Below are 25,751 nucleotides of genomic sequence, written 5' to 3' on the forward strand. Positions count from 1 at the left end.
GGCTACTTGACAGTACTCCCTTGGTCTGGTTAGGTGATACTGGGAAAGACAAGAGTCAAGTTGAACCAGTATTTGGGGGGTTTCGCACCTAGGGACTCCTGTGCCCGGCCACCGTATACAGTTGCAGCAGACAAAACAACACGTAATGAATTCCGAAGGTTCATGGAGAAGAATCCAGATGCTTATGATTACAAAAAGGCTCAGGTCAGCTGGAAAAGGAAGAGGGAGAGTGGGAAGACATTATAGATCTTGGCTGGATTCTTTCTACTTTCTTATGGTTTTGCCAAGGCTAACTTGTGTAGATCTTACCTAATACCTTCCTTGAAATCCTCCAGGTGCCAGGACCACTGACACCAGAGATGGAGGCACGGCAGGCTGCACGGAAAAGGGAGCAGAAGGCAGCCCGGCGGCAGCGGGAGGAACAGCAACGGAGGCAGCGGGAGCAGGAGAAGCAGGAGCAAGAGGAACGGCAGAGATTTGCTGCCCTCAGTGACCGAGAGAAGGTGAGGGTGGAGGTTCTCTCTTCTATAGCAAAACTTTTTTCGAAGTCTAATCCATTCCCCAGTATGCGGCTGCTCCTTGGTTACTTTATCCACCAGTGGAATCTTGTTCTTAACACAACTTTTCTTTTCCTTAGAGAGCTCTGGCTGCAGAGCGTCGACTCGCTGCCCAGTTGGGAGCCTCTGCCCCTCAGATCCCTGACTCTGCAATCATCAATGCTCGGTACGGGAATATAGGTGTGAAGAGGTGGAATATAATGCTGTAGGGATCATTTAGGAGAAGTAGAATGAGTGCCTACAAAGCATTCAGGAGGGTTGTTGAGGGGAGTTGAGATGTTCTGGGCACCTTTGGAGGAAAAAACAGAAATGGGAGGGCGGGTGGGGAGGGCTTGGATTGAAAAGTTTATGGGATACCTGTCCAGCTATTTTTCTTCCTCTTCTTTAGACGCTGCTGGAGTTGTGGGGCATCCCTCCAAGGCCTCATTCCCTTTCACTACTTTGACTTCTCTTTCTGCTCCACACGCTGCCTCCAGGATCATCGGGGTCAGGCCAGGAGACCCTCTTCCTGATCTCTTACAGCTCTACCTGGGACCGACCCTAGGCCCTGGCAGGGTGCATTCACACTGGCTCTAGATTTCTTCTTTCCAATGAAACCAGAGAGTATTTGGAAGAGTAGGGTGAGGAACATTCAGGAACCAGGACAAAGACAGGGCCACAGACGCATGCGTAGGTCATACTGTCTTTGGAACTTTAATCACAATAAATTTTGGCAAGGAAACTGCACTTGTACTTACATTCAGGCCTTCTGGCCTTTGGTTCCTTATGGTCACTATGGACAGTGCCAAGGGATCCTGACCTCTCCATGTCCCAGGTCCAAGGGTTACCTTTCTTTTAGTGTCCACTTAACTCCATTGGTTCAGAGTTACTTTGTATATCAGTAGAGATGTAATAGACGTAGGTCTTATGCATGGTGCTATTGAGGAAAGGCCTGTCCAGGAATTGGATTTGCGGCTGGGGAGGCACATTTTCTAGCTCCAGCAGTGTGATTTTGTTGAGGATTCCCTTAGGAAACAGCAGGGGTTTTGGTACATAGAGGGTCTGTTGCGGCCCCCGTTTTGTCCAGTACCGGCCCAAGTTAAACCCATTGATCCAGACTTGGCCCTGGAGATGGGGGAGAAGGGAAAAGAAAAGATCACTTCTCAAAGGGCTAGAACCATCACCTTTTGGGTTTATAATCAGAGGAGTAATTTTTCCTCCCCTTCCTTCCATGATGTTCCTCAGTAACCACCACAACCCCCACCATTGGCAATACCTTGGTCCATCCAGGTAGATAGAGAAATGTGTCCCCGAGGGAGCCTAAAATTGGAAACGTTGCAGAGTAGAGGATGGGGCCAGTGGGAACTTGAGGTTGTGACCTTTCCAGCAATGGGATGGGAAACCACCATTTTATAAGCTTATCAATTTTCAGAGGGAACATCAGCCACTGGGTAAGGAGTCTTTGCCCCAGAATTGGTGGCTCTAACAGGCCCTGTGGGGAAAGCAAATGAAAAATTCATCATCCACTAAACTCTGAGGCCAAACTCTATCCCTAATTAAGCCCTGGGATGTAACTAATGAGCCACTACTTCTCTGCCTAACTTCTACAGACATGTCTCTTGTTTATCTTGTTAGGCCCAAAGAAGATTGAGCAATAAGTGTATTGAGGGGTGGAAGTAGGCAAGACCAGTTCACCTTGAAATCACTGCTATTAGACCCAAAACTGAGTCTCCCCATGTTCTCCATCAAGATATCCAGGGTGGACCCTGCTTTCCCTGTCACAAATAGTCTGTGTTTCATGCTTCGTTCCAAAACACCTTGAAACACCTGTGGATAAGAGATATAGGATCTATGAGAGGAAGGACTCAGTATGCCGTTCTTGGCTGCCACACAGGAGGCCATATTAGGACACCTATTTGGAGGGCAAAGAGACTGTTAGCCCATCTTCAGTTACTCATCATTCTAGAACTGTATCCTTAGTCAAATTCTTCCTCATCCTAGCCTATCCCTGAACCCCCTGAAAATGTGAGTAGGCAGGTAGGAAAGGGTATACAAGAACTCAAGGCTAAAAGGCAGTGGGGAAGGGAGGAAATTGGGGGTCACAAGTTAGCCTGGAATTAGGTTCTCACCCCATCTACCATCACGTAGGCACGGTCGTGGACTCCATTCTTTGGCACCCAGAGTGGTGTTGGTGCCAAAAAGGCATGGGTCAGATAGGTCCGATACAACATAAAGCCATGGTCCTGGGTGTGAGATAATGAGGACTTAAGGTCACCTGAGCGATAAAAGGATATTGTGGGGAAGCTGGAGGGAAAAGGGGTAGCTGGAGGGAATCTTTGGCTATAGCTGTTGAGAAAGGTTGCCTTATCCACATATGCATAAACCCCTTACCTGCTTGACAGCCTCAAAGGTCATTGGAAAGAATGAACGGATGGGCCCTTGGGGGCACAGAAAGTCTAGGAAATCCAGCAAAGCTCCATTCTATTAGAATAAGGGATAAGTATTAGAATAGGAGAATACCAGAAGAGAGGGTTTGACAGGATAGGACATTTTACAGTAAAGTGGTAGAATCAGAAAAGATGGCAAGGAACTCACCAGATCTAGAGTCAAAGGTCCAAGCATCATTTTGAAGCTGGGGGGAGGTAAGGGTCCCAAGGGAATTTCCTGGAACTGAGCCCAAATTCTCTCAGGAGCCATAGGAAAACCACAGAAATAACCCCTATTCTAAGACCTAAGAACAGGGTTCTTATCCTGGGGTCTAGGGAAGGACTTCAGGAATCATGAAAACCCTGAATTTTGTACACACTTGTGTTTAACTCCCCAGAGAATCATATTTGGATGGGTGGGTAGGAATTACTCCCATGGGACACTCAGAGGCTCTGTGGCCCAGAAAAGAAACACTGCTTCGTGGGATCCCTTTACAGTTTGAGCAATACCCCTAAATTAATTCAAGCCCTTGGAGCTTGATAAAATGATAGGGCACCTTGCTGATGACATTTCGAAGAGCAAACAGCTTAGGTGTGGGGTCTCCTGCTTCAGATAGGGGTGCATCGTAGTCATAGCTGGTAGTAATTGGAAGGAAGCGTCCCTTCTCATCAGCACCTGGGATTGAACAGATTTAATTAATTAGTTCAACCTATCTTTTGGGTGGTAGGCACTAAGCCAAGTGTGCACTTGATGCAGAGAATTTTGCCATCAGTGGGAGGGCAGTTGTGGCCATATCCAGCTTCTAGCCATCTTTATCCATCCGGCCCTCAGATTCCAATTCTTTACTGCCTCCCTGCTTCAGCCCCAGGGACCATCTGGACTCACCATTCCAGTATCCAAAGTTGGTACCTCCATGGAACATGTACCTGAAGTGGAGAAAGGTGGGGAGGAAGGGGAAAGCTGACCCAGTGGATCTTAACTTTCATCCCCAATTCCCTGTTCCAGATTCATGTTGGTCCCATGTTCCAGTTACATGTTCACACTGGCTCCCAACTTCAGCATGTGCTCTAGTCCCTTAGTTACAGCTGGAATAGACCGTGTGGAGTGATTCTGGCCCCAGTAATCCAGCCAACCTGTGTAGTACTCAGAGTTCACCTAGAGTGTGAAGTGAAAGGAAAAAGGGTAAGCAAGATGGCATAAGCTTGACAATTTCTATTCCTGACTTTTTGGTTTGCTTCCCCTTCCCAATGGCCCCTCACCAACGGCCCATGGGGTTGATAGTTCCGAAGTATGGAAAAGGTTTTGGTCATGTTGTCAGCTGCAGAAAGGAGGCAAAAGTGAAAGATAAACATCATAGAAGAGGGACCCCTTTACCAGACCCCGCTCCTGACCCTTGCTCAAGAGACCTGGGCCAAAATCTACAGTGGTAAAGAGTCCCTGGAGGGAGCCACATTTGAGTCCTTCAGGCCCATCTGTGGTGAAGAGCAGGATCTTGTCTCCGAGGAGTGCGCGGAAGAGGCCGGCCAAATGCCGCATATAATTGAAGTCACAGGCCCTGTAACTACCATATTCGTTCTCCACCTGCCAGCGGGAGGGAAAGTGGCACTCAGCTGGGAGGCAGAGAAGATTAAGGATCCCTCACATTTCCTTCCCCTTGCCCAGATAACTTTCCACGTGTACCTGAACACTAATAATGTTGCCCCCGTTGTGGTAGAGCCATGGGTATATCTTGGGCAGTAAGACCTCGAACCAGGAGTCCACTGCAGCAAGGAAGTCTAAAGGAAGGAGCAGCACCCTTTAAGCCCATGCTGCTCTGCTTTTAAGGGGCCACCAGAACCTGTCAGCTCCCACCCCCTGCACCCACACTAGCAACTTCAGTGTTACCCCTACTCTGGGCTGCATCCCACTTGCCCACAACTAAATCTGTCAGAAGAAATTCAACCTGAAGGACTTGTGTATTTGCAGGTCAGTGAGATTTAAACCTAGGAAATCTTAAAGCACTGTTTCTTAAAAAATTATTTTTTCAGTGTAAGAAAAATATTGAACAAATCATCTAGTGTTATTATATAATCAATCCTATACTGGCAATAGCTAGAAAATAGTGTGGGAATTCAGACATATATAATGTCTGACCTGTACCCTCATGTGACTGACTCTCCAGCTGACTTAAGTCATCAACTGAAAGATCAGTGGTTCACATTAGATAGTATATTTTAAATCCTCAACTCCTACTTGTAATTTTGGTCAGAGTCTTCATGCAGGTTGTTACCTCTGACACTTCTTCTCCCCACCCTCCTTCACCTGGCCAACTCCAGCTCATGCATCAAGTCTTGTATTTTACTTCCTCAAGACAACCTTCTCCGATACACCAGATTAGGTTAGATTCTCCTGTTACACACTTTCACAAAACCTGAACTTCTCTTTCAAGCACTGAACTAATTATAATTAAGCCTTTATTTGTGTAATTGTTCCCTGCTGGTATCCCCACTAGTGAGCAGGAACCTAGTCTGCCAGTTCACTGCTGCATCCCCATCACTGACAATGCCTAGCAGATAGAAGGCTCGAAGTGTCAGTGAAAACTATTTTGGGGTGTTTGTTATTCTCAAAATAAAACATGTAATTTCCTTACATTTTGTTTTGTATAAAGGGGAGGGAATACTGTTGTAGGTGTTACAAAGCAAACCAGACAAAAATCTCTGCCCTCATGGAACTTATTTTCTAGTAGGGGAGGCAGATTAAAAAATATACAGGATGTTAGGACCAAGGATAGAAAAAAAGGACAGAGGATATAAAATGTTGTAGGGGAGGGGGCTTAAATTTCATAGAGGGTGGTCAGGGATGGCCTCACTGAGAAGTTGGTTTCTACAGGAAGATAAAGGGAGCACCACGTGCAAAGGCCTCAAGTATGACAGGCCTTTGTGGCTGGTGCCCTGTGAACAAGAAGGAGAAGACAGGATGTTAGGAAGTAACTGGGGTCAATTATATAGGGCCTTGTAGATCATTTTAAGGAATCCATGGCTCGTATTCTGAAGAGATAGAAACCTATTGGCAAGTCGAATGGAGAAGTGGTATGAACTAAGATACGTATTTAAACATTAACAGTGTTATACTGGCTGCTGTGCTGAGAACATGCTACATGGAGGGTGGGGGTGGGGCAAAACAAGGGAAACCAGTTAAGAAGCTATTAAAATAATCCAGGTGAGAGAGGTGGTTTGGACCAGGCTGATGGCAATGGGAGTGATTAAATGTAGTTGAATTCTGAAAGTATTCTGAGGATACAGCTGACAGGCTTTTCTGATGGAATAAATGTGAGGTGTGAGAGAAAGGCATAAGCCTGACCAATCAGTAAATGGAGTTGTTACTATCTGATATGAGTTGATTGTAGGAAGAGCTGATTTGGGGAAGCGATATCAAGAGCTTAGTTGTATCATTAAGCCTTTCAGATTTCCAAGTGGAGAAGTCAAGTAGGGAGTTGGATAAAAGTCAGGGGAAAAGACTGGAGATACACAGTAATTAAATTTAAAGTGATGAAAATAAATGAGAGCATCTGGGAATGATTTATTTCTAGAAAAGGGAAGGGTCCAAGGACTGGGCCCTGGAATAATCCAGCATTCAGCTGTATGCGAAATGGAGAAAAAGAGTCTATGGAGTGGTCAGAAAGATGGAGGGGAGTGGGAGAGACAAGATAAGTGTGATATCATGAAAGCTAAGAGAAGAGTACTTCAAAGGACAGACTGATCACCTGTGCTGATGCTGCTGCTTGGTCAGGAAGCATAAGGCCTAAAAGATCACCATGGATTTAGTGATGTAGAGGTCATGGTTTTGTTGAGAAAAACAGATCTCTTGTTCGTACTCCATCAATCCTTGATCATTTACAATGTATTTTATGGACAACTGAGTTTGGAAAATGCTTTGGTGAGCATAAAGCACGCCAACACTCAAGGAAGTAAAGCAGCCCCTGGAGAGTTCCCAGCAGATTTAAGGTATTTTGCCAGAGTGATCTTCTAAAAAGGTAAAATCAAATCAGTCATTCCCTTGCTCTTATGACTTCCTATTTTCATGCAGAATGAAATCCAAACTCCTTGAAATACTGAGCATTCTCAGAGCTTAATCCTGAATTCTCATCTTTTCTCTCGCTACACTTACTCCCCAGGTGAGATCTCATGGGATTTAAATGCTATCTGCAGACTGATGACTCCCAAATTTATCTCTCTAGCTCAAACTTCTTCCCTAAGTTCCAAACCCACACATCCTATTGCTTATTTAATATCCTCACTTGACTATGCCACAGATAATGAAAATTTAACATGACCAGAACAGAACCACTGTTTTTCTCTTCAAAGTTGTTCCTCTGCCACCACTAGTCTTCTCTGTCTTCCCTATGTCAGTTAATGGTACCACCATCCTGACTGGCCAGAAACTTGATTCCTTTCTTTCCGACCCTCCACCTTCCAATCAAAATCCATCAACAAGTCCTGATGATTTTTCTTACCAAACTATCTCCCAATTCTGCCCTTTCTTTTCATCTCCACCATCATCACCTTAATACTGGCTACCACCGTCTCTCTCCTCAACTTCAATCAGAGTCTCCCAATTAGGTTCTTCACCTCTATCTTACTTCCTCAATTCATTCTCCCCATCAGAGCTAATAAATCAGATCATGCCATACCAATAGCTTTCTACTGTACTTAAAACTCAAACCCTTTATTGTGATCTACAAGGTCCTGCATCAATTGTCTCTACCTTTCTCCAATGTCATGTTATACTATGCTCTCCTTCACCCACTATGCTCCAGCCATTCTGCCTTTTCAGTTATTCAATCATGTTCTTTCTCATCTTGGGCCTTAGAACATACACTGTACCCTCTACGTGGATGTTTTCATCTCACTCTTCACATGACCAGTGACTTCCCTTCCCTGAGGTCAAGTGAAATGTTTCTTTCTCATATAAGCCTTTCCTGACTACCCTACTTCTCTGTTATAGGCTATCTCAACTGTCTGTTTTCTCATGTGGTAATTTTACAGCTTGTGATTAATTTATTTATAGGTTTAATTTCTAAAAACCTGTCTCCACTATTTTATAAGGTCCATTTCATAGGAACTGGGTCTGTCTGTTGTGCCAGTTTCTAGCATCCTGCTGGACAAGTAGGAAACAATAAATAGTTGAATGAATGATCTCCAATTTGGGCATAGTGTTTCCTGTTTCTGGAACCCAAGTGACTCACGTTTTGTTGTTTGCTTTTCTCTGTGTTAAATCTTTTGCTTCAACTCACCTGGATCTGAGGTTCTCAGATGAATTTTAGGGTTTCGAAGCAACCAGGATGGGAGACCTCCCTGAGATAGACAAAAAAAACAACAAAGAAGAGTGTAGGTTTTGTTCTGCGGTGAAGTGGAGGAGGTAAGAAATTGAATGTAGTGCTGGAAGTGGCCCTAGAGCGTAGACAAATGGCAGTAGTCTAGGAACTGCACATGGAGGTTTGATTTTATCCCTTCTCCAACTAACTCACCATCTCCCACTCTGCACAGATGTAAGGTCCTGGTCTCAGGATGACGAACAGGTTCGCTAGAGCAGTCTCATGCAAAAACGCAAAGAGGTCCCGGCTGCCATTAAAGTTATAGACCCCAGGCTCTGGCTCATGATAGTTCCAGGGCACGTAACTGAGGAAGGAAGAGTTTAACAGGGCCCAAGGTGGGGAGATGCCAGGGAAACCTAAGAGCCCAGGCCCTGCAGGAAACTCCAGGATGCAGCTGGAAGGTGGTCCTTGTCTGTCCTTTCCCAATCTTTACCTGGGAGCCCAGGAGTCCCAACCACTCTATATTGAGTTTGTCTTCTTGCCCAACCCCATTCCTAAGGAAGCAGTATGGAGAGTAAATCCCGCCCCTCCACGGCTGTCACAAGCACTTCTTACAACTGTACAGCATTGAGGCCGCTCATTCGCATCTTTAATAGTCGGTCTGCCCAAAGCACCCGCGGTACCCGAAAATAGTGCATGCTTCCAGACACGTAACGGAACGGGACCCCGTCAAGGAGGAACCTGTCATTATACAGATCCACTACGAACGACCGAGTCTCTACCTGCAAAGCGAAGGTGAGATGGTGCTTAGCAGACATCTGGAGTGGGGGTCAGCGTCTGCCCAGAGCGGGGAAGATGGAATTAGCCCCGCCCATTGTCTTGTTATTACTTTTACTTTCTCTTCATCTGCCCGGTCTGATCCTGCCTCACCGCACCAGGCGGGAGAGTTCAACACTCCAGACTTACCTGGGCCCGCAGCAGCATCAGGAGCGGCAGTAGCAGGGAGGGAAGACAGGGCGGCTTCTTGGGAGCCATGGCGCTTACAGGGCTCCTCTAGTCTGAGACGGCGATCCGACCGTCACGTGGCGGATTCCTGGGAGGGAACTTCAGCGAGCAAGGGGGCGGAGACCACCCCAAATTGCCAGGCGGTTAGCCTAGACTTTGTTTCCAACCTTGCAGCCACCCGCCACTATAGTGGATCGTAAAGTTCTCTATATCTTGCTACTTAAAAGTGTAGCCCACAAACCAGCTTCATCAGCGTCACCAGGGAGCTTGTTAGAAAGGCAGACTATCAGGTCCAACCTCAGACCTATGGAATCAGGATTTGTATTTTAACAAGATCCCCAGGCGATCCTCTGTACATTCTAGATTGAGAAGCACCTCTCTACTATACTGAGCACCCTGAGGGCAGGGAGTGCCTTGTTCTTCAGCTTTAAGCACAGAGTCCAGCACATAGCAGGTTAATCTAGATGAGTGAATGCCAGAACCAAGGGAAATCGTAGGAAAATCTTCCTGATGACTGGGCATATGAATGGGGGAAAGCAGATTACACAAGGGATCTTTTTCTTGGAGGGGGCTGTTTCAGCAAAAGGGCCCATCCAGGCCATTTCATCTTCTTATCCCTGCCTGCTAAAGATGTCAGGGACAACTGCGTGGTGCTAAGATTTTGGAATTTGGGAATTTCCAAGCCTAGGATGTGAGGCCCAGGATACTTAGTATTATTATTATTGTTTATTGACACTTATTGAGAGCTTTGTGTCAGATATTGTGCTAAAGAACTGACATCTCACTTTATCCTCAGATAATTCTCTAAGGTAAATAATTATCATTCCAGTATTACAGAGGAGGAAACTGAGGGACAGAAATATTAAGTAAACTGTCCAAGGTCAAATAACTAGTTTAGTAGAGCTGAGATTTGAACTGGGCAGTTTGGCCTCACGGATCATGCAGTTAACCTTGGGTCCTACTATACCTATTTTAGAGCTAGTAAAGAGAGGCTTGAGAGGGGTTAAGTAACTTGCCTGAGGTGACACAGCTAGTAGGCTATTAAATCCGGATTTGGATCCTGACAGTGTGGTTCCAAAGTCTGAGCTCTCTTAATCACTAAGACTAGGGTAGTGAGATACAGTCCCCAGAGGCTGAATTGTTATCAGAGTTCCAGGAATCCAGCACTCCAGCACCCACCCCTCCCTGCGCTTCTGCAGCTCTCTGGTCCCAGCACGCCGGACATTTCAGGTCTCCTACCTCGGGCATTGGGAGAAGGAGGTCCTGGGGAACCTAGGGCTGGGCCCGGCTTTGCTCCCCTTTGACGCAGGTGCCTGCGTCTTGACCCCTACTGAAGGCCAGGTGGGGACCCTCTCCCGGGTCTTGGGACCCGTCCTCCCCCAGGTCTAGCCCGCCACAGGCCTCTCAGCTCGGCGCCTCCACATCTTCCGGGTACCCAGCCGTTGCTAGGATACCGCCGGCCGTTACGCCCGCGCGGACTGATGATGCAACCACTGCTTCCGGACTCTGGAGCTCCTGCCCGGGCCAGGTCAGTGGGGAGTCGCGACTAGCAGCCTATGCAGAGTTGGGGCTGGGTCCTGTAAGGGGTGGGCGTCAGGCTCGCACCTCCCCCGTAACTACTCGGTACTCTGACTTCGCGCCCGAAGGGCGTGGGAGTGGGGGCTGTCTAAAAGTAGATACGATTTGGAGGAAGCGGCCTGGTAACTGCTGCGTGGTCTGATGTTTTAAAGCTCCTCACCGCCGTCTTCTTGGAGCTAGCGTTGCCAGGTCCCATTTCCTCAAATGGGAATATAGGTCCCTGGACTTGGACTCTCCGCGTTGTTAATTCGGGGCCACTTGTACTGTGCCGGGCCCGCGACCCTGCCGTTCTATTCCTTCCAGCATGATTCGCTGGACCCCCTGCATATCGCCTGGAAAAACCCATTTACCCTTGATGAACCCTTCGGCAGCCTCAGACCGTCCTTGAGGAGGATGATTGAGACACTATGGGCCACGCACTGTGTGTCTGCTCTCGGGGCACTGTCATCATTGACAATAAGCGCTACCTCTTCATCCAGAAACTGGGGGAGGGGTAAGTGCTTGAAAATCAGTTTCTTGACTCCCAGAGTGATGGTGGATGAGGAACACCAGTTCGCTCGTGATAAGGGTACAAAAGCTTTATCCCCATCCTCTAACTCACCTGACAGGGCCTAGCCATATGGTCATCAAGAAAGTGGATTCTGGAGTCAGGCCTCCTAGATCCACCTTGTGTGGCCTTGGTAAGCCATGGTTTCTTTGTTTGCCTAGTGGGGGACAGTTATCATGCCTCACTGATAGAGTTGTGAGGATTAAATAAGATGATGCTTGTAAAATGTCTAGTGCAGGGCCTGGTGCATAAGCAGTTGGTAAATGTTGACTATTTTTCATTTCCTTGTTATTGAGCATCTTCATGTACAGAGCACGTTATGACCACAGGACCTAAAGGTGGTCATATCTCTGCTCTTGGGAGGCTCAAAGTGTAATAGCCTTGAGATGTCTCTTAGAGCCACATCTTGGGAGGGTTGCTACTAAAAGAGAAATACACCCCCTTCCTCTTCCCAGGGAATCCCCTCTGGGTTCAGGCAGTGTGGGAGATGACCGTGGTCCTTCACTGACCCTTTGGCCCACAGTGGGTTCAGCTATGTGGACCTAGTGGAGGGGTTACATGATGGACGCTTCTACGCCCTGAAGCGAATCCTGTGTCATGAGCAGCAGGACCGAGAGGAGGCCCAGCGAGAAGCAGACATGCATCGCCTCTTCCATCACCCCAACATCCTTCACCTCGTGGCTTACTGTCTGAAAGAACGGGGCTCTAAACAAGAGGCCTGGCTGCTGCTACCCTTCTTCAAGGTCAGAAGGACTCCTAGTTATGGAGGGGTTTCAACAGAGCCACCTGCCAAGGGCTGTGTGAGCAATCAAACATGTTAGGAAGCTGGGGCCATGTTCAGACTTTAGCCACTTCAGATTTGGGTTTTAGAGGAACCCAGGTGGTACTGTGAGGGTTTGAGGTGTATGTGGAGAAGGGGTTGATAGGCTTTGGCATAGGGAAAGGGTCATGTCCTGGGAGCAGAGAACTTGGAAGTCATTTCCAACTGCGGGGAAAACTGTGTTACAGAGAGGTACGCTGTGGAATGAGATAGAAAGGCTGAAGGACAAAGGCAAGTTCTTGACTGAGGATCAAATCCTGCTGTTGCTGCTGGGTATCTGCAGAGGCCTCGAAGCCATTCATGCCAAGGGTTATGCCCACAGGTTAGTGGGAAGACCCTGTGTACCTGCTGGGGCAGAGGGGAAGAGCCTTACCAGGAGAAATGGGAGGTCTCTGTTTTCCTGAGAAACAGCCCCATGATTCTTTTGCTCTCTAGGGGTCCAGCCTCCCTGTCCAGGGGTGGTCACAATTCATTTCCACTTCCTTATAGAGACCTGAAGCCCACCAACATCTTGCTTGGAGACGAGGGGCAGCCAATTTTAATGGACTTGGGTTCCATGAATCAGGCATGCATTCAGGTGGACAGCTCCCGCCAGGCTCTGGCCCTACAGGTGAGAGTCTCCTGGTTCCTTTGCCCATGTGTTCCCTATCCCCAGCCCTTTTTGATATATACCCCAATTTAGCACTGGACCGTGACCTGTGCCTCACTTTTGGGCTCTGGGGCCACTGTTCCAGGACTGGGCAGCCCAGCGATGCACCATCTCCTATCGGGCTCCAGAGCTCTTCTCTGTGCAAAGCCACTGTGTCATCGATGAACGGACTGACGTCTGGGTAAGGAGCATGTGGGTAGAAATCTGGGCAGGGGTAGAATGCTGCTCTGTACCCACTGGTGGTAGAGGAATACGTCTTTGGTTTCTACCACATGGGGCCTCAGGAACCCTGGTATGTCCCCATCCCCCCTTGACTTCCTTCCTGGGAACTGTCAGTGATACCATACTCAGTTGTTCAGGAAGTGATATAATCCCTGCCCCTGAACAGGGTGGATACAGCTAAGTACCAGAACTGAAGGCAGTAACTAGACAAGGAATGCAGAGGCTTCCAGCTAACTGACAGTTTCTCTGGGCCATGGTGGTGCCATGTGGCTGAGGTTGGCGTATTCTTTTTTGACTTATGCAGCTCCTTTCTCTACACTAGTAAAGAAGGGATATCACCTTCATTGGTCCATTCTAGGGAATAACCAAGTGGTGCTCAGTCCCTAGGCTGTGTGCTGTATGCCATGATGTTTGGGGAAGGTCCTTATGACATGGTGTTCCAGAAAGGTGACAGTGTGGCCCTGGCGGTACAGAACCAACTCAGCATCCCGCAAAGCCCCAGGTGAGCTATAAAAGGGGCACCAACAGTGAGTAAAAAAGTATTTGCAGAATCTCTTGGGGGAATGGTGAGAAAGAGGGAAAATTCAACTTCCCCAAGTGGAGAATTCTTGATATTCTTACAAGCAGTGTGGACAACCAAAGCAATAGGCTGAGTCCCCAGTCTAGGGGTTTGTGCATATGAAACTTAACCCCATGAAGGATAGGTCAAGCCTACTTAAAATTAGGCCCAAGAGTCACCCCCAAGAGAACCTCTTTTGTTGCTTAGATGTGGCCTCTCTCTCCAGCCAACACAACAAGCAAACGCGCCACCCTCCCCTGTCTATGTGGGACATGACTCCCAGGGGTGTGGACCTTCCTGGCCATGTGGGACAGAAATCCTAGAATGAGCTGAGACTCAGCATCAGGGGATTGAGAAAACCTTCTCAACCAAAAGGGGGAGGAGTGAAATGAGACAAAATAAAGTGTCAATGGCTGTGAGATTCCAAACAGAATTGAGAGGTTATCCTGGAGGTTATTCTTACACATTGAATAGATATCACCTTGTTAGTCAAGATGTAATGGAGGAGCTGGAGGGAACTGCCTGAAAATGTAGAGCTGTGTTCCAGTAGCCATGTTTCTTGAAGATGATTGTATGATATAGGTTTCACAGTGTGACTGTGTGATTGTGAAAACCTTGTGTCTGAAGCTCCTTTTATCTACCTTATCAACAAACGAGTAAAACATACGGCATAAAAATAAATAATAGGGGGAACAAATGTTGAAATAAATTTAGTGGATTGAAATGCTAGTGATCAGTGAAAGGGAGGGGTAAGGGATATGGTATGTATGAATTTTTTTCTGTTGTCTTTTTACTTTTTCTGAATTGATGCAGATGTTTTAAGAAATCACGATGATGAATATGCAACTATGGGATGATATTGTGAATTACTGATTATATATGTAGAACGGAATGATCATATGTTAAGAATGTTTGTCTGTTTGTTGTTATATATATTTTTTTAATTTAAAAATTAATTAAAGGAAAAGGGGGGGCACCAAGTATTTCAGGCTCCTCCCTGGTGCTTATTGTACCTTCCAGTCTCCTCCGTCCTCCTTCCACAGGCATTCTTCAGCAGTGCGGCAGCTGTTGGCCTCGATGATGACTGTGGACCCCCAGGAGCGCCCTTACATTCCTCTCCTCCTCAGTCAGGTAGAGGCACTGCAGCCCCCTGCTCCTGACCAGCACACTACTCAAATCTAAAGAAACCAGTGGCCATTGGAAAGGAGGATCCTTTTGCCTTGGAAAGAGGCTCCTGTGTCCCTCATTGGAATTTCTATCTATTCTCTCCTGGACTGCTCTCTTAGAGTTGATGGCAAGGGAGAGGTGAGGGCAGTTATCTCAATCCCACATCTGCGCTTCTGCTCTCCACCCCCTAGAGCAACAACTGGACATGGTGCCTGACTGAGCTAGGGGGCGGGGAAGGGAAACTGATACAGTATGGTACACAGCTCTGAGCAGGACTGCTGAGCTGAGCTCTCATCATGGTCTGCCTCCAAATGTGGGAGCAGGAGAATGTATAAAAAGAAGAATAAAGCAAAAATAGGCTGGTATGGTTCTTAGTTTCATTGTTCTTAGATTGAGAGAAAAGGTGCAAGGGGCCCAAAGTCTGGTTGCCATTTCCAGAGGAACAGCCTGGGAAGGACTGGTATAGTCAGGAAAGGTGTGACGTCATCATTCCATGTAGGGAGGCAGATATCCTTACCTTAGATCTGGCTGCTTAATGGAATTCTGCTCTTACCTTGTCTTAGTGAAAAATTTCAAGCTGCTCTAGCTTGAGCTAGCTTTATCCCATGCCAAGAACTAGGACCAGGGCCTCTAAAAGCACACTTACCTAGTTCTTCCCATCCTTCACTCCAAGGGATGGGTAGCTTAGTTGAAGCAGCCTAGCCAGTTTGCCAGGTAAGAACTTCTGGGTGGAGACATCTGAGGAAGCTTTGGAACAGCTACCTAGCAGGTCTGCCTTCCTCAGCCTGTGGGCAAAGGGAGTGGAAGTGGCATCCATTCTGGCCTAGGTTTTTCACTGATAGTTCTAGTTCACACACAGTTAATGATTAACAAGGCCAAGGTGGTGAGGCAGAATCCAGCTGCCACTTCCTGCCTGCTCTGCTGAGTAAACAGGGCTGGACCTTAGCTGGGCTTGAAACCAGTTCCCCAGGGAAGGGCACTGCGTCCCTGAGTCACCAGGGAGGGGAAGCAAGGCAGGATTGGCATCTCCTGCTCCTGAGATCGAGGCTTTTTTCCCCCAACCCTGCCCAACCCCCATGCTGACGTCAGTGTGGGCCCTAGGGTGCCTATTAGCAAAGTTGAAATTGTCCCCAGGGCTCTGGCAGAAGGCTCCCACCAAAGCTAGCATAGAGACTGAGGCCAGAAAGAAAGCACAAACAGGGGAGATGACCTGACTTTTAATGGCACAGCCCCGAGCCCCAGCAAAGCAGCAAGACGGACAGTAAGCTATGCAAAGCTGCTGGGAGGTATAGTGGCACAAACAACTCGAGGAGATGGCCCTTGTTCCCTCCCATCCCCCAAGCTTATGACTAGGCTCCATGCCCAGGAACTCTCAGCCAGCCCAGCTCCACTCCCAAACCCTCACACAGGAACCTGGGCCAAGTCTTGCTTCCAGAGTTGTGAATACAGAAACAGCAGGAAGAACAGGATAGCAGCCCAATTCTCAAATACAAGAAACTACTGAACTTAAACTCCTATTTGGAAAGGAAGTAAAGACTCATCCTTCAATAGCTTGTGGCTGGACATTCAGGTCCAGGGCTTAGTCCTTATTTCCTCCCTATCTTGGGTTCCCCTAGGGCCTTACAAGGTCCCTGGGGTCATGCTTCCCAGGCCTGGCCCTTGGCAAGTCTCACCTTCAGCCACGGCAGGAAAAAGGGCCATGAGTAGCAAATAGGCAGCAGTAGAAGCAGCAGCAGCAGCACAAAGAAGGCAACAGAAGCTCAAGCACTAACAGAGGTGACAAGAAACTGTGCAAGGAGACTGTTTATTTCTAAAGGATTTTGCAATAAACATAGTAATGAGCTCCAGGCAGCTGTTTTATTCTTCTCCCTCATCTTCGTCCTCATAGGAGTCGATGCCCACTTCTTCGTAATCCTTCTCCAAGGCAGCCATATCTTCCCGGGCCTCAGAGAACTCGCCCTCTTCCATGCCCTCGCCCACATACCAGTGCACAAACGCCCTCTTCGCATACATCAGGTCGAACTTGTGGTCAAGGCGGGCCCAGGCCTCGGCAATGGCAGTCGTGTTGCTCAGCATGCACACGGCTCGCTGCACCTTGGCCAGGTCACCCCCGGGCACCACAGTGGGAGGCTGGTAGTTGATACCAACCTTGAAGCCCGTAGGGCACCAGTCCACAAACTGAATACTGCGTTTGGTTTTGATGGCAGCGATGGCGGCATTGACATCCTTGGGCACCACGTCTCCACGGTACAGCAGGCAGCAAGCCATGTACTTGCCGTGACGGGGGTCACACTTCACCATCTGGTTGGCAGGCTCAAAGCAGGCATTGGTGATCTCCGCCACTGACAGCTGCTCGTGGTAGGCCTTCTCTGCAGAGATGACAGGTGCATAGGTGGCCAGGGGGAAGTGGATGCGGGGGTAGGGTACCAGGTTGGTCTGGAACTCTGTCAGGTCCACATTGAGGGCCCCGTCAAAGCGCAGAGAGGCTGTGATAGAGGAGACAATTTGGCTGATGAGGCGGTTGAGGTTGGTGTAGGTTGGGCGCTCAATATCCAGATTGCGACGGCAGATGTCATAGATGGCCTCATTGTCCACCATGAAAGCACAGTCTGAGTGCTCCAGGGTGGTATGGGTGGTCAGGATGGAGTTGTAGGGCTCCACCACGGCAGTGGACACCTGGGGAGCTGGGTAGATGGAGAACTCCAGTTTGGACTTCTTGCCATAGTCCACAGAGAGCCGCTCCATCAGGAGTGAGGTGAAGCCAGAGCCTGTGCCCCCTCCAAAGCTGTGGAATACCAGGAAGCCCTGAAGTCCTGTGCACTGGTCAGACTGAAAAGCATGAAAAAGAAAGCAATGTAGATACAGAAGAGGGAGTCTGAGTTACCCAGTCTTCTCACTCCATAAAAGCTTAAACTTTCTCAGTAGGGCAAAGGCTAAAGAGTATCCCACAGCTGCAGCATCACCTACTGGATCACACACAATTAGAGAAATAATTGGAAAACAGCATTCCTGACCATTAGCATAGTCTTGGGAGTTCCCTCCCTCTATGCCAGCTTCTCACCAGTTTGCGGATCCGGTCCAGCACTGGGTCGATGATCTCCTTGCCAATGGTATAGTGGCCACGGGCATAATTGTTAGCAGCATCCTCTTTCCCAGTGATAAGCTGCTCTGGGTGGAAGAGCTGTCGATATGGGCCATTTCGGATCTCATCTGAAAGGGCATAAACCACATGGTTAGGGCAAAAACCACAAGGCTGGGCTCAGCAGGGACCTCCCTCTCCCAGCATGGTAGCTGCAGCCAGATGTTTGGAAGGGTTCATCCTTCTGCCAGCCTGAGATAGCAGAATGTGAGAGGGACACAGACCTGCTGCCCAGGCCAGCCTGAGGTCAGCTTGTCCTCTTTCGCTCAAGCTGAGCTAGAAGTTTTCGGGGCCAGGAAAGCCAGGTCTAGACATCCTCTTTCCAGGGAGAAGCTTAAAGTCTCTCTCTAGTCCCTTCAGCTCCTGCTCCCACTTCCCCTTACCAATTACAGTGGGCTCCAAATCCACAAAAACTGCCCGAGGCACATGTTTTCCAGCACCAGTTTCACAGAAGAAGGTGGTGAAGGAGTCATCCCCTCCACCAATGGTCTTGTCACTGGGCATCTGCCCATCAGGCTGAATCCCATGTTCCAGACAGTAGAGTTCCCAGCAGGCATTGCCCATCTGGACACCAGCCTGCCCCACATGGACTGAGATGCATTCACGCTGAGGGATAAAGAGAGGAGATACAGCATAAGTCCCACACCTACAAGTCCTCACTTGATGAGCCTCTCTCCTCTTCTGTCACCTACCAGCTAGGATGACTGAGTAGGCAAGAGTGAGGGCTTGGGGCTGGGCAGTGGTCAGAAGAGGCCTGCAGTCTGCCTAAGCTCCCGACCTCAGGACTCCCCAACTGTAGGCACCCAGGGCGCAGGCCAACCCCTGGCCTCCTTCTCAGTGGGGAACTTGTCAAGCAAGAGCTGCAGCTCTACATGACCCTGCCACATTCACAGGATGCTTAGGGAGGACAGAGAGGGCAAGCGCACAAGACAGGGAGACACTGCAGTGACTGGGACAAGAGGCTTTTCTGCCACTTCTGCTGCCTGCTGCCCACAAAGGCAGCTTGGCAAGAGCGGTGAGTTTATAGCTGCAATGTTGTCTCAACCTTCCAATCCAGCATCAATTGACCACACTGACCACTAGGATCACCCCCTCCCCCACCTTTAAACCCCAACTGGTTCCTCTTCCCAATTCTACCACCCAACTCTGGGTGTCTTCACCCCTTCAACCATCCACCCACCAGCAAGGGTGGTCAATAGGGATTGGGGGCAGTGGGGCACTCCCAGCTTTATGCTCAGTCCCTGCCAGTCGAAGTTAACTCCTGAAGAGCCAGAGTGGTGCACAGTCCGGCACGAGGCCCGCACAGTCTCCTTTCCCAACACGGAAATGGCGGGTGACGATTACCCAATACCCAGAAAAGAAAGCGGAACCTGCGGTAAGGCACCAAAGGTAACAGGCCTTGCCTTGGGCAAGTGCGCGCCATCCTGCTCCCCGGCTCTGCATACGCCCTCCCTCTAGATTCTTTCCAGTTAGTCCCAGCCGAAATGAGGGGATTGGATTTCGGCCCCCGCTCCTGGGCTATAAATACCGCCCCCCACACACACCTCTTTCCCCTCCCCCCAACCTGGCCTCGGCCCGCGCTCTCGCTCAGCGCCAGCTGTCTCTGCTTGTCCGCGCAGCCAAGCTTTGGCTGGAGAGCAGCCGGCTCGCTTTCCGAGGCCGAACCCCATTCCCGCCACCTCTCCCGGATCAGAAGCGGGGTGCTGAGTCACTGGAGGGGTGGTAGATAGGAAGGGTGCACACAAACTCGAGAAAAAGGGACTGCGGGCCCAAGTAGCCTGTCCGCCTCTACCTTCTTGCACCAAGCACGTGTACATCCTGTTCCAGGGCGGGCGGTGGGCAGCCAGGCGGGTCCTCCCCAGCCCACAGGTCCTGGACCTGGCGTGGGACCGCGTGACTCTCCGCAGGACGGTTTGGGTATAAATGCTTGGTGGGGCAGGAGGACAGATCACCAGAAGGGCTCCTCCTTGCTAGGTAAGACACCCATTCCACCCCAATCCCCACCCCCAGCCCGCAAAGGTGGACAGCGTGTCTCGGCCAAAGTCACCAGGCGGGGGATGGGGACTCCGCAAAAACGTCTCGCACCTGCTTGAGACCCGGAACGCCGAGCGCCTAGGGCAACCAAGGAAGGGAGGGTCTCCAGAAGGAGGGGGGGCAACCTGGGGAAGGGGCGCGATCCCAGGGGGTCGCACTCACCATGGTGAGTCCCGGCGGTGCGTCTCACGTAGAGTCAGGGTGACGGGTCTCAGTGAGAACTGCGCTAGCTGCAGTGCCGCACCGCTCTTATACGCGGAGGGCGGGGCCCGCGCGCTCCGCTCGCCCACTAGGGGCTGGGCAGCCCGGCGGCCACGCCCCCGGCCACGGGATAGGCGGTCCCCAGAACTGGGCCGGGGACCGGTCCCCTCCCACTGCCGCGCTCTAGTCCCTCACCTGCCCGACGTGGGTTAGGAAGAGCGGCCCGGGCTTTAGCCCTTCGCTCCCTGTGTTAAGCCAACACTTCCGGCTCCCTAGCTCCGTAGCAGGGATGCAGGGCGCGGTGCCAGGGCGCATCTCGCCTGCACCTGCGTCATGTGGGTGCCGGTCGCCCAGGTGTTCTGACTTAGGCCGAGTGCCGTCGCGGCGGTCCTCCCGAGGTGGCTGCCGTGATCCTTCACCCGTGCCCTCCACTCCCCGCCTCCCGGGAGACGCCAGACGCCTGCCCAGCTCCGGCCGGGCCCCAGGTGCCTCCTTCCAGCGGCACGCCCCCTGCTGGTTTCCGGTCCGGACCGCCGGCCTTCGGCGACGCCTGTAAGCGGCCGCGGCCCGGGAGCTGCTCAACCTGAGCCCCAGAATGCCGATTCCTTAGGCTCATCCCTCAGAGCCGAGCCCTGCCGCCTGTCTGCGAGGGCCAACTCAGGGCATCTGCCGGCCCGCCGCCGGGTCAATGGCCCCGTCATCAAGCCGTCACTATTAGTGAGCCCTGGCCACGGCCGCCTGCGTGCTTTCTTGCTCCCCGAACCTCCGCAGCGCTGCGCCTGGGGCTCCAAGGAGCTGGATTTGCATCCTAACAGTTCTGTGTGGCCTCGGGCAGGTGAATTAACCTTACGGGGTCCTTGGCAGTTTCATGGGTAAGAAGGAGGCAGTAATTCCACCCCCGAAGCTTGAGCTACCAATATGTTTGTTGGCTCTGAAGGTAAAAGGAAATCGAGATTCCAATATTATAGCCAATTTTGACTATTTTCCCATCCTCTTCTGTCCTTAAGCAGTGGGCATGGTCTGGGAGGAGCAAATTAACGGCTTCTGGCTCAAGTGGAGGGCTCAGCAGAAGCCATTCTGTTTTTTTGTTTCATTTCCATTTCTTGCAAGAATAGGGCTTTTTAGGCTATTTCTGCCTTCCCTTATTTGTCTTACATTACCTAGCTGCCTCTTTTACCTGAGGAAATTCATCAGGTGCTCCTTTTCTAGTTTATCTTGAAAAGAAAACTGCCTCCCTGGCTAGCCATCATTGGAAAAGATTCACCTGCCTCTCCTCCCACGGCTTCCTGTTTCCCAGGGCCAGGGCTATGTGACTACATCATTCGAAAGAATATTAGTAATGGCAACTTTCTATATATTAAAAAAAAAAAGCTAATTGGCACCTTTCCTAGGCACAGTATGGAAAGGAATTCCGTGAAATAATACCAGGTCTCTGTTCCCAGTAGACTTGCCATCTGGTTGGGAGGACAAGACTCATCCATCAGAAGAAAACCTACAAAGCCATAGGTAGATGCTGCTTTGGGAAATGAGCCATGGTCTCTACCGAGGAAGGAGTCCTTGATGATCACAGAACATATGATCTCTTGAAGGTCTTCTCTCCACCTCCTTCTCCTAGTGTACCCCCTCACCTCTAGCAGAATGAATATAGCAAGAGCTGAGCTATCTTAGGCAAAGCCCTAAACCTCCTTGATCTCCAGGTTCTTCATTTGTAAAACTGGGATACAATTTGGGATTGTGAGACTGTGAATTTAGGGATGTGTAAGTATACTGCAGAGCACCATGTAAGTAGCTGTCTGGGTCCTTAGAGCCCTTAGTTCACATTTATATTAGTGTGTGCAGCACGTCACACTGTGGTTATTTGTTTACTTGCCTCTCTTAATAGATAGCAAACTCTTTGAAGGTAAGAACTATCTTACTCATCTTTGTATCCCCAGTTCCTAGCACTGGTGCATAGCACATGGTAGGCATTTGGTGAGTGTGTGCCAGATGAAGTTTCACTGCAGAGGTGGGACTAAAATTAGGGTATAACTCTAAAAAGCCAGAAGTTGCATATCAGTGGCCTGGAGGCTAAATTCCCTCTCAGAAATGTTTTGTTGGGCCCTCACAGTGTTAATCCCATAGTGTTTAAAATATTTAAAAATCGGGAAATATTATTGTATTGGGCATCCACAAGCCCACTCCATGTTTGGAGATTTGCAAGAAGGACTCAGAAGACTCGGTAGCTAAGAATTGTTACAATGATGAAGAAAGGATAGATAGCTGGATCAGAAGGGGAAAAAAACACAGGAGTCTGGAGAAATCTACCCTCTTTCCCTTCTATAAGGGCTCACACAGACCAAATTCTTCCTCCAGCTGCAAAAATGCACCAACATTTTCCTGCAATGTTTCTACTCAGGGAAGTCCATTAGAGATTTATTGGGGACTAGTTATATAGGCACCCCTGCCTAACGCGTACCAAAATGCCACACTCCCCAAGGAAAAGCAAGGGTTCAGCATATACCATGTTGTTCACACAAACAAGTGAGGCACAGTTAACCATCCTTATCAGTTAACTGTTAACTGGGAACACTCAGAACCAAGTTTCCAGACACCAGCCAAGAATCAAGCTTGGAAGCTGGACTTGCTAAGGGGAGCAGTTTCAGGCCTGCTGTGTTGACTCTAGTTTATCTTTTTTATTATTATTAATTAAAAAAAATTAACTAACAAAACATTTAGAAATCATTCCATTCTACATATACAATCAGTAATTCTTAATATCATCACATAGTTGCATATTCATCATTTCTTAGTACATTTGCACCGATTTATAAAAAGAAATAAAAAGACAACAGAAAAAGAAATGAAACGATAATAGAGAGAAAAAGAAAAAAAAAACACTTTCCTCACATGCAGCTTCATTCAATGTTTTAACATAATTACATTACAATTAGGTAGTATTATGTTGTCCATTTCTGAGTTTTTGTATCCAGTCCTGTTGCACAGTCTGTATCCCTTCAGCTCCAATTACCCATTATCTTACCCTATTTCTATCTCCTGATGGTCTCTGTTACCAATGACGTATTCCAAGTTTATTCACTAATGTCGGTTCATATCAGTGGGACCATACAGTATTTGTCCTTTAGTTTTTGGCTAGTCTCACTCAGCATAATGTTCTCTAGGTCCATCCATGTTATTACATGCTTCATAAGTTTATTCTGTCTTACAGCTGCATAATATTCCATCGTATGTATATACCACAGTTTGTTTAGCCACTCATCTGTTGATGGACATTTTGGCTGTTTCCATCTCTTTGCAATTGTAAATAATGCTGCTATAAACACTGGTGTGCAAATGTCCGTTTGTGTCTTTGCCCTTAAGTCCTCTGAGTAGATACCTAGCAATGGTATTGCTGGGTCATATGGCAATTCTATATTCAGTTTTTTGAGGAACCTCCAAACTGCCTTCCACAGTGGTTGCACCATTTGACATTCCCACCAACAGTGGATAAGTGTGCCTCTTTCTCCGCATCCTCTCCAGCACTTGTCATTTTCTGTTTTGTTGATAATGGCCATTCTGGTGGGTGTGAGATGATATCTCATTGTGGTTTTGATTTGCATTTCTCTAATGGCCAGGGACATTGAGCATCTCTTCATGTGCCTTTTGGCCATTTGTATTTCCTCTTCTGAGAGGTGTCTGTTCAAGTCTTTTTCCCATTTTGTAATTGGGTTGGCTGTCTTTTTGTTGTTGAGTTGAACAATTTCTTTATAAATTCTGGATACTAGACCTTTATCTGATCTGTCGCTTCCAAATATTGTCTCCCATTGTGTAGGCTGTCTTTTTACTTTCTTGATGAAGTTCTTTGATGTACAAAAGTGTTTAATTTTGAGGAGCTCCCATTTATTTATTTCTTTCTTCAGTGCTCTCGCTTTAGGTGTAAGGTCCATAAAACCGCCTCCAATTATAAGATTCATAAAATATCTCCCTACATTTTCCTCTAACTGTTTTTGGTCTTAGACCTAATGTTTAGATCTTTGATCCATTTTGAGTTAACTTTTGTATAGGGTGTGAGATACGGGTCCTCTTTCATTCTTTTGCATATGGATATCCAGTTCTCTAGGCACCATTTATTGAAGAGCCTGTTCTGTCCCAGGTGAGTTGGCTTGACTGCCTTATCAAAGATCAAATGTCCATAGATGAGAGGGTCTATAACTCTAGTTTATCTTGAAAAGAACTGGAAGATCTTGTCATACTGGAACAAAATTCCCATTTAGCAACTATGGTTACAGAATAATGGCCCCCCAAAGATGTCCATGTCTTAATCCCCAGGATCTGTGACTGTGTTACCCTACCTGGCCAAACAGACTTGGAAGATGTAATTGAGTTAAGGATCTTGAGATGGAAAGATCATCCTGGATTATCCAGATGGGTTGAATGTTTCACTGACTGAAAGAGGAAATCAGGAGTCAGAGTCAGGGAAGGAGATGTGACGATGGAAGCAGATGTTGGAGTGATGTGTTTGCTGCCTTTGAAGATGGAAGGGGACCATGAGTCAAGGAATGTGGACAGTCCCTAGAAGCTAGAAAGGCAAGGAAGTGGACTCTCCCTTAGGATCTCCAGAAGGAATGCAGCCCTGATGGGTGGCACCTTGATTTTAGCTCTGTAACACCCATTTCCGACTTCTGAGCTCCAGAACTGTTAGGTAATAAATTTTGTTTTGTTTTGAGCCACTAAGTTTGTGGTATTTGTTAGAGTAGCAATAGAAACTAATATAGCAACAAATGGGACTGCCACCTTCTAAAGCAGAAGGATGAATGACTTTCAGACTTCGAAATCCAATGGTGTTTGCCCTGCAGGTTTTACATCTGTGCTCTTCCAATTTCTCCCTATGGAAATGAAAACCTATATCCTGTGAATATCCTCCTTTGCATCTTGGCACCAGACAACTTGTTTTGAGATTCACAGGTCCACAGCAAGAAGAGAATTTTTGGCACCTGTTTAAGGTGATGCTTGAAGTTGCCAAGTTGACAAGGGGTGGACATGTGTTAGTTAGATTCAGTTGTCAACTTGGCCAGGTGAGCATACCTAGTCTTGTTGCTGCGGACACAAGCCAATGGTACGTGAACCTCATCTGTTGCTAATTACATCTGCAGTTGGCTAGGAGGCATGTCTGCTGCGATGAGTGACGTTTGACTTAATTGACTGGTGCTTAAATGAGAGAGCGAAATGTAGCATAGCCTAAGCAGTTCAGCATTCCTCATCTCAGCACTTGCAGCTCAGCCCAGGCCTTTGGAGATGCAGAAAGAAGTCATCCACGGGGAAAGTTGTTGGAACCCAGGGGCCTGGAGAGAAGACCAGCAGAGACCATCCTGTGCCTTCCATGTAAGAAAGAACCTCAGTGGAAAGTTAGCTGCCTTTCCTCTGAAGAACTAACAAAATAAATCCCCTTTTATTAAAAGCCAATCCATCTCTGGTGTGTTGCATTCCGGCAGCTAACAAGCTAGAACACCTTCCAACTGAACAATTGAGTGAAGCCTCCCAAACCCATAAAATGAGTATTCCAGCACACATCTTTATACTTTACTTCTTGTTCTTGAG

At 48.4% G+C, this 25,751-nt stretch overlaps 4 protein-coding genes across 9 annotated transcripts in view; 2 read left to right on the forward strand and 2 right to left on the reverse strand.

The window, feature by feature from the left end:
• ANKZF1 (ankyrin repeat and zinc finger peptidyl tRNA hydrolase 1) overlaps positions 1-10,584 on the forward strand; it is a 15,560-nt gene extending 4,976 nt beyond the window's left edge. For both annotated transcript variants that reach the window (XM_077155203.1, XM_077155202.1), the window contains 4 exons: positions 93-204; positions 336-503; positions 638-723; positions 946-10,584. In XM_077155203.1, the coding sequence (XP_077011318.1) occupies positions 93-204; positions 336-503; positions 638-723; positions 946-1,069 (490 nt within the window). In that variant the 3' untranslated portion in view covers positions 1,070-10,584. The remainder of the gene's footprint in view (positions 1-92; positions 205-335; positions 504-637; positions 724-945) is intronic.
• GLB1L (galactosidase beta 1 like) lies at positions 1,235-10,722 on the reverse strand. 4 transcript variants are annotated; one of them, XM_077155204.1, is made up of 17 exons: positions 10,501-10,722; positions 9,223-9,349; positions 8,872-9,038; positions 8,470-8,620; positions 8,236-8,296; positions 4,644-4,738; positions 4,370-4,544; positions 4,223-4,281; positions 3,997-4,118; positions 3,849-3,889; positions 3,520-3,638; positions 3,132-3,206; positions 2,928-3,017; positions 2,666-2,779; positions 2,232-2,363; positions 1,813-2,028; positions 1,235-1,661 (listed from the first exon to the last, which is right to left on the reverse strand). In XM_077155204.1, the coding sequence occupies exons 2-17, from the start codon at positions 9,289-9,291 to the stop codon at positions 1,392-1,394; spliced, it is 1,956 nt and encodes a 651-aa protein (XP_077011319.1). In that variant the 5' UTR covers positions 9,292-9,349; positions 10,501-10,722; the 3' UTR covers positions 1,235-1,391. The 4 variants fall into 4 exon arrangements, with proteins under 4 accessions (XP_077011319.1, XP_077011320.1, XP_077011321.1 ...); XM_077155205.1 differs by having other exon boundaries at positions 9,223-9,360; XM_077155206.1 differs by lacking the exon at positions 3,132-3,206.
• On the forward strand, positions 10,685-15,168 carry STK16 (serine/threonine kinase 16). The gene is made up of 8 exons (XM_077155211.1): positions 10,685-10,789; positions 11,143-11,332; positions 11,910-12,129; positions 12,395-12,528; positions 12,696-12,816; positions 12,941-13,036; positions 13,458-13,579; positions 14,680-15,168. The coding sequence occupies exons 2-8, from the start codon at positions 11,247-11,249 to the stop codon at positions 14,816-14,818; spliced, it is 918 nt and encodes a 305-aa protein (XP_077011326.1). The 5' UTR covers positions 10,685-10,789; positions 11,143-11,246; the 3' UTR covers positions 14,819-15,168.
• Positions 15,169-16,588: 1,420 nt separating this feature from the next.
• TUBA4A (tubulin alpha 4a) lies at positions 16,589-20,853 on the reverse strand. Of its 2 annotated transcripts, none has more exons than XM_077155208.1 (4): positions 20,373-20,853; positions 18,326-18,548; positions 17,865-18,013; positions 16,589-17,632 (listed from the first exon to the last, which is right to left on the reverse strand). In XM_077155208.1, exons 1-4 carry the CDS (start codon positions 20,490-20,492, stop codon positions 16,661-16,663), a joined length of 1,464 nt encoding a protein of 487 aa, XP_077011323.1. In that variant the 5' UTR covers positions 20,493-20,853; the 3' UTR covers positions 16,589-16,660. The 2 variants fall into 2 exon arrangements, with proteins under 2 accessions (XP_077011323.1, XP_077011324.1); XM_077155209.1 differs by lacking the exon at positions 20,373-20,853 and adding an exon at positions 20,139-20,273.
• Between the last annotated feature and the right edge of the window lie 4,898 nt (positions 20,854-25,751).

The sequence above is a fragment of the Tamandua tetradactyla genome, chromosome 3 (assembly GCF_023851605.1).
Source record: "Tamandua tetradactyla isolate mTamTet1 chromosome 3, mTamTet1.pri, whole genome shotgun sequence".
NCBI classification, from domain to species: domain Eukaryota; kingdom Metazoa; phylum Chordata; class Mammalia; order Pilosa; family Myrmecophagidae; genus Tamandua; species Tamandua tetradactyla.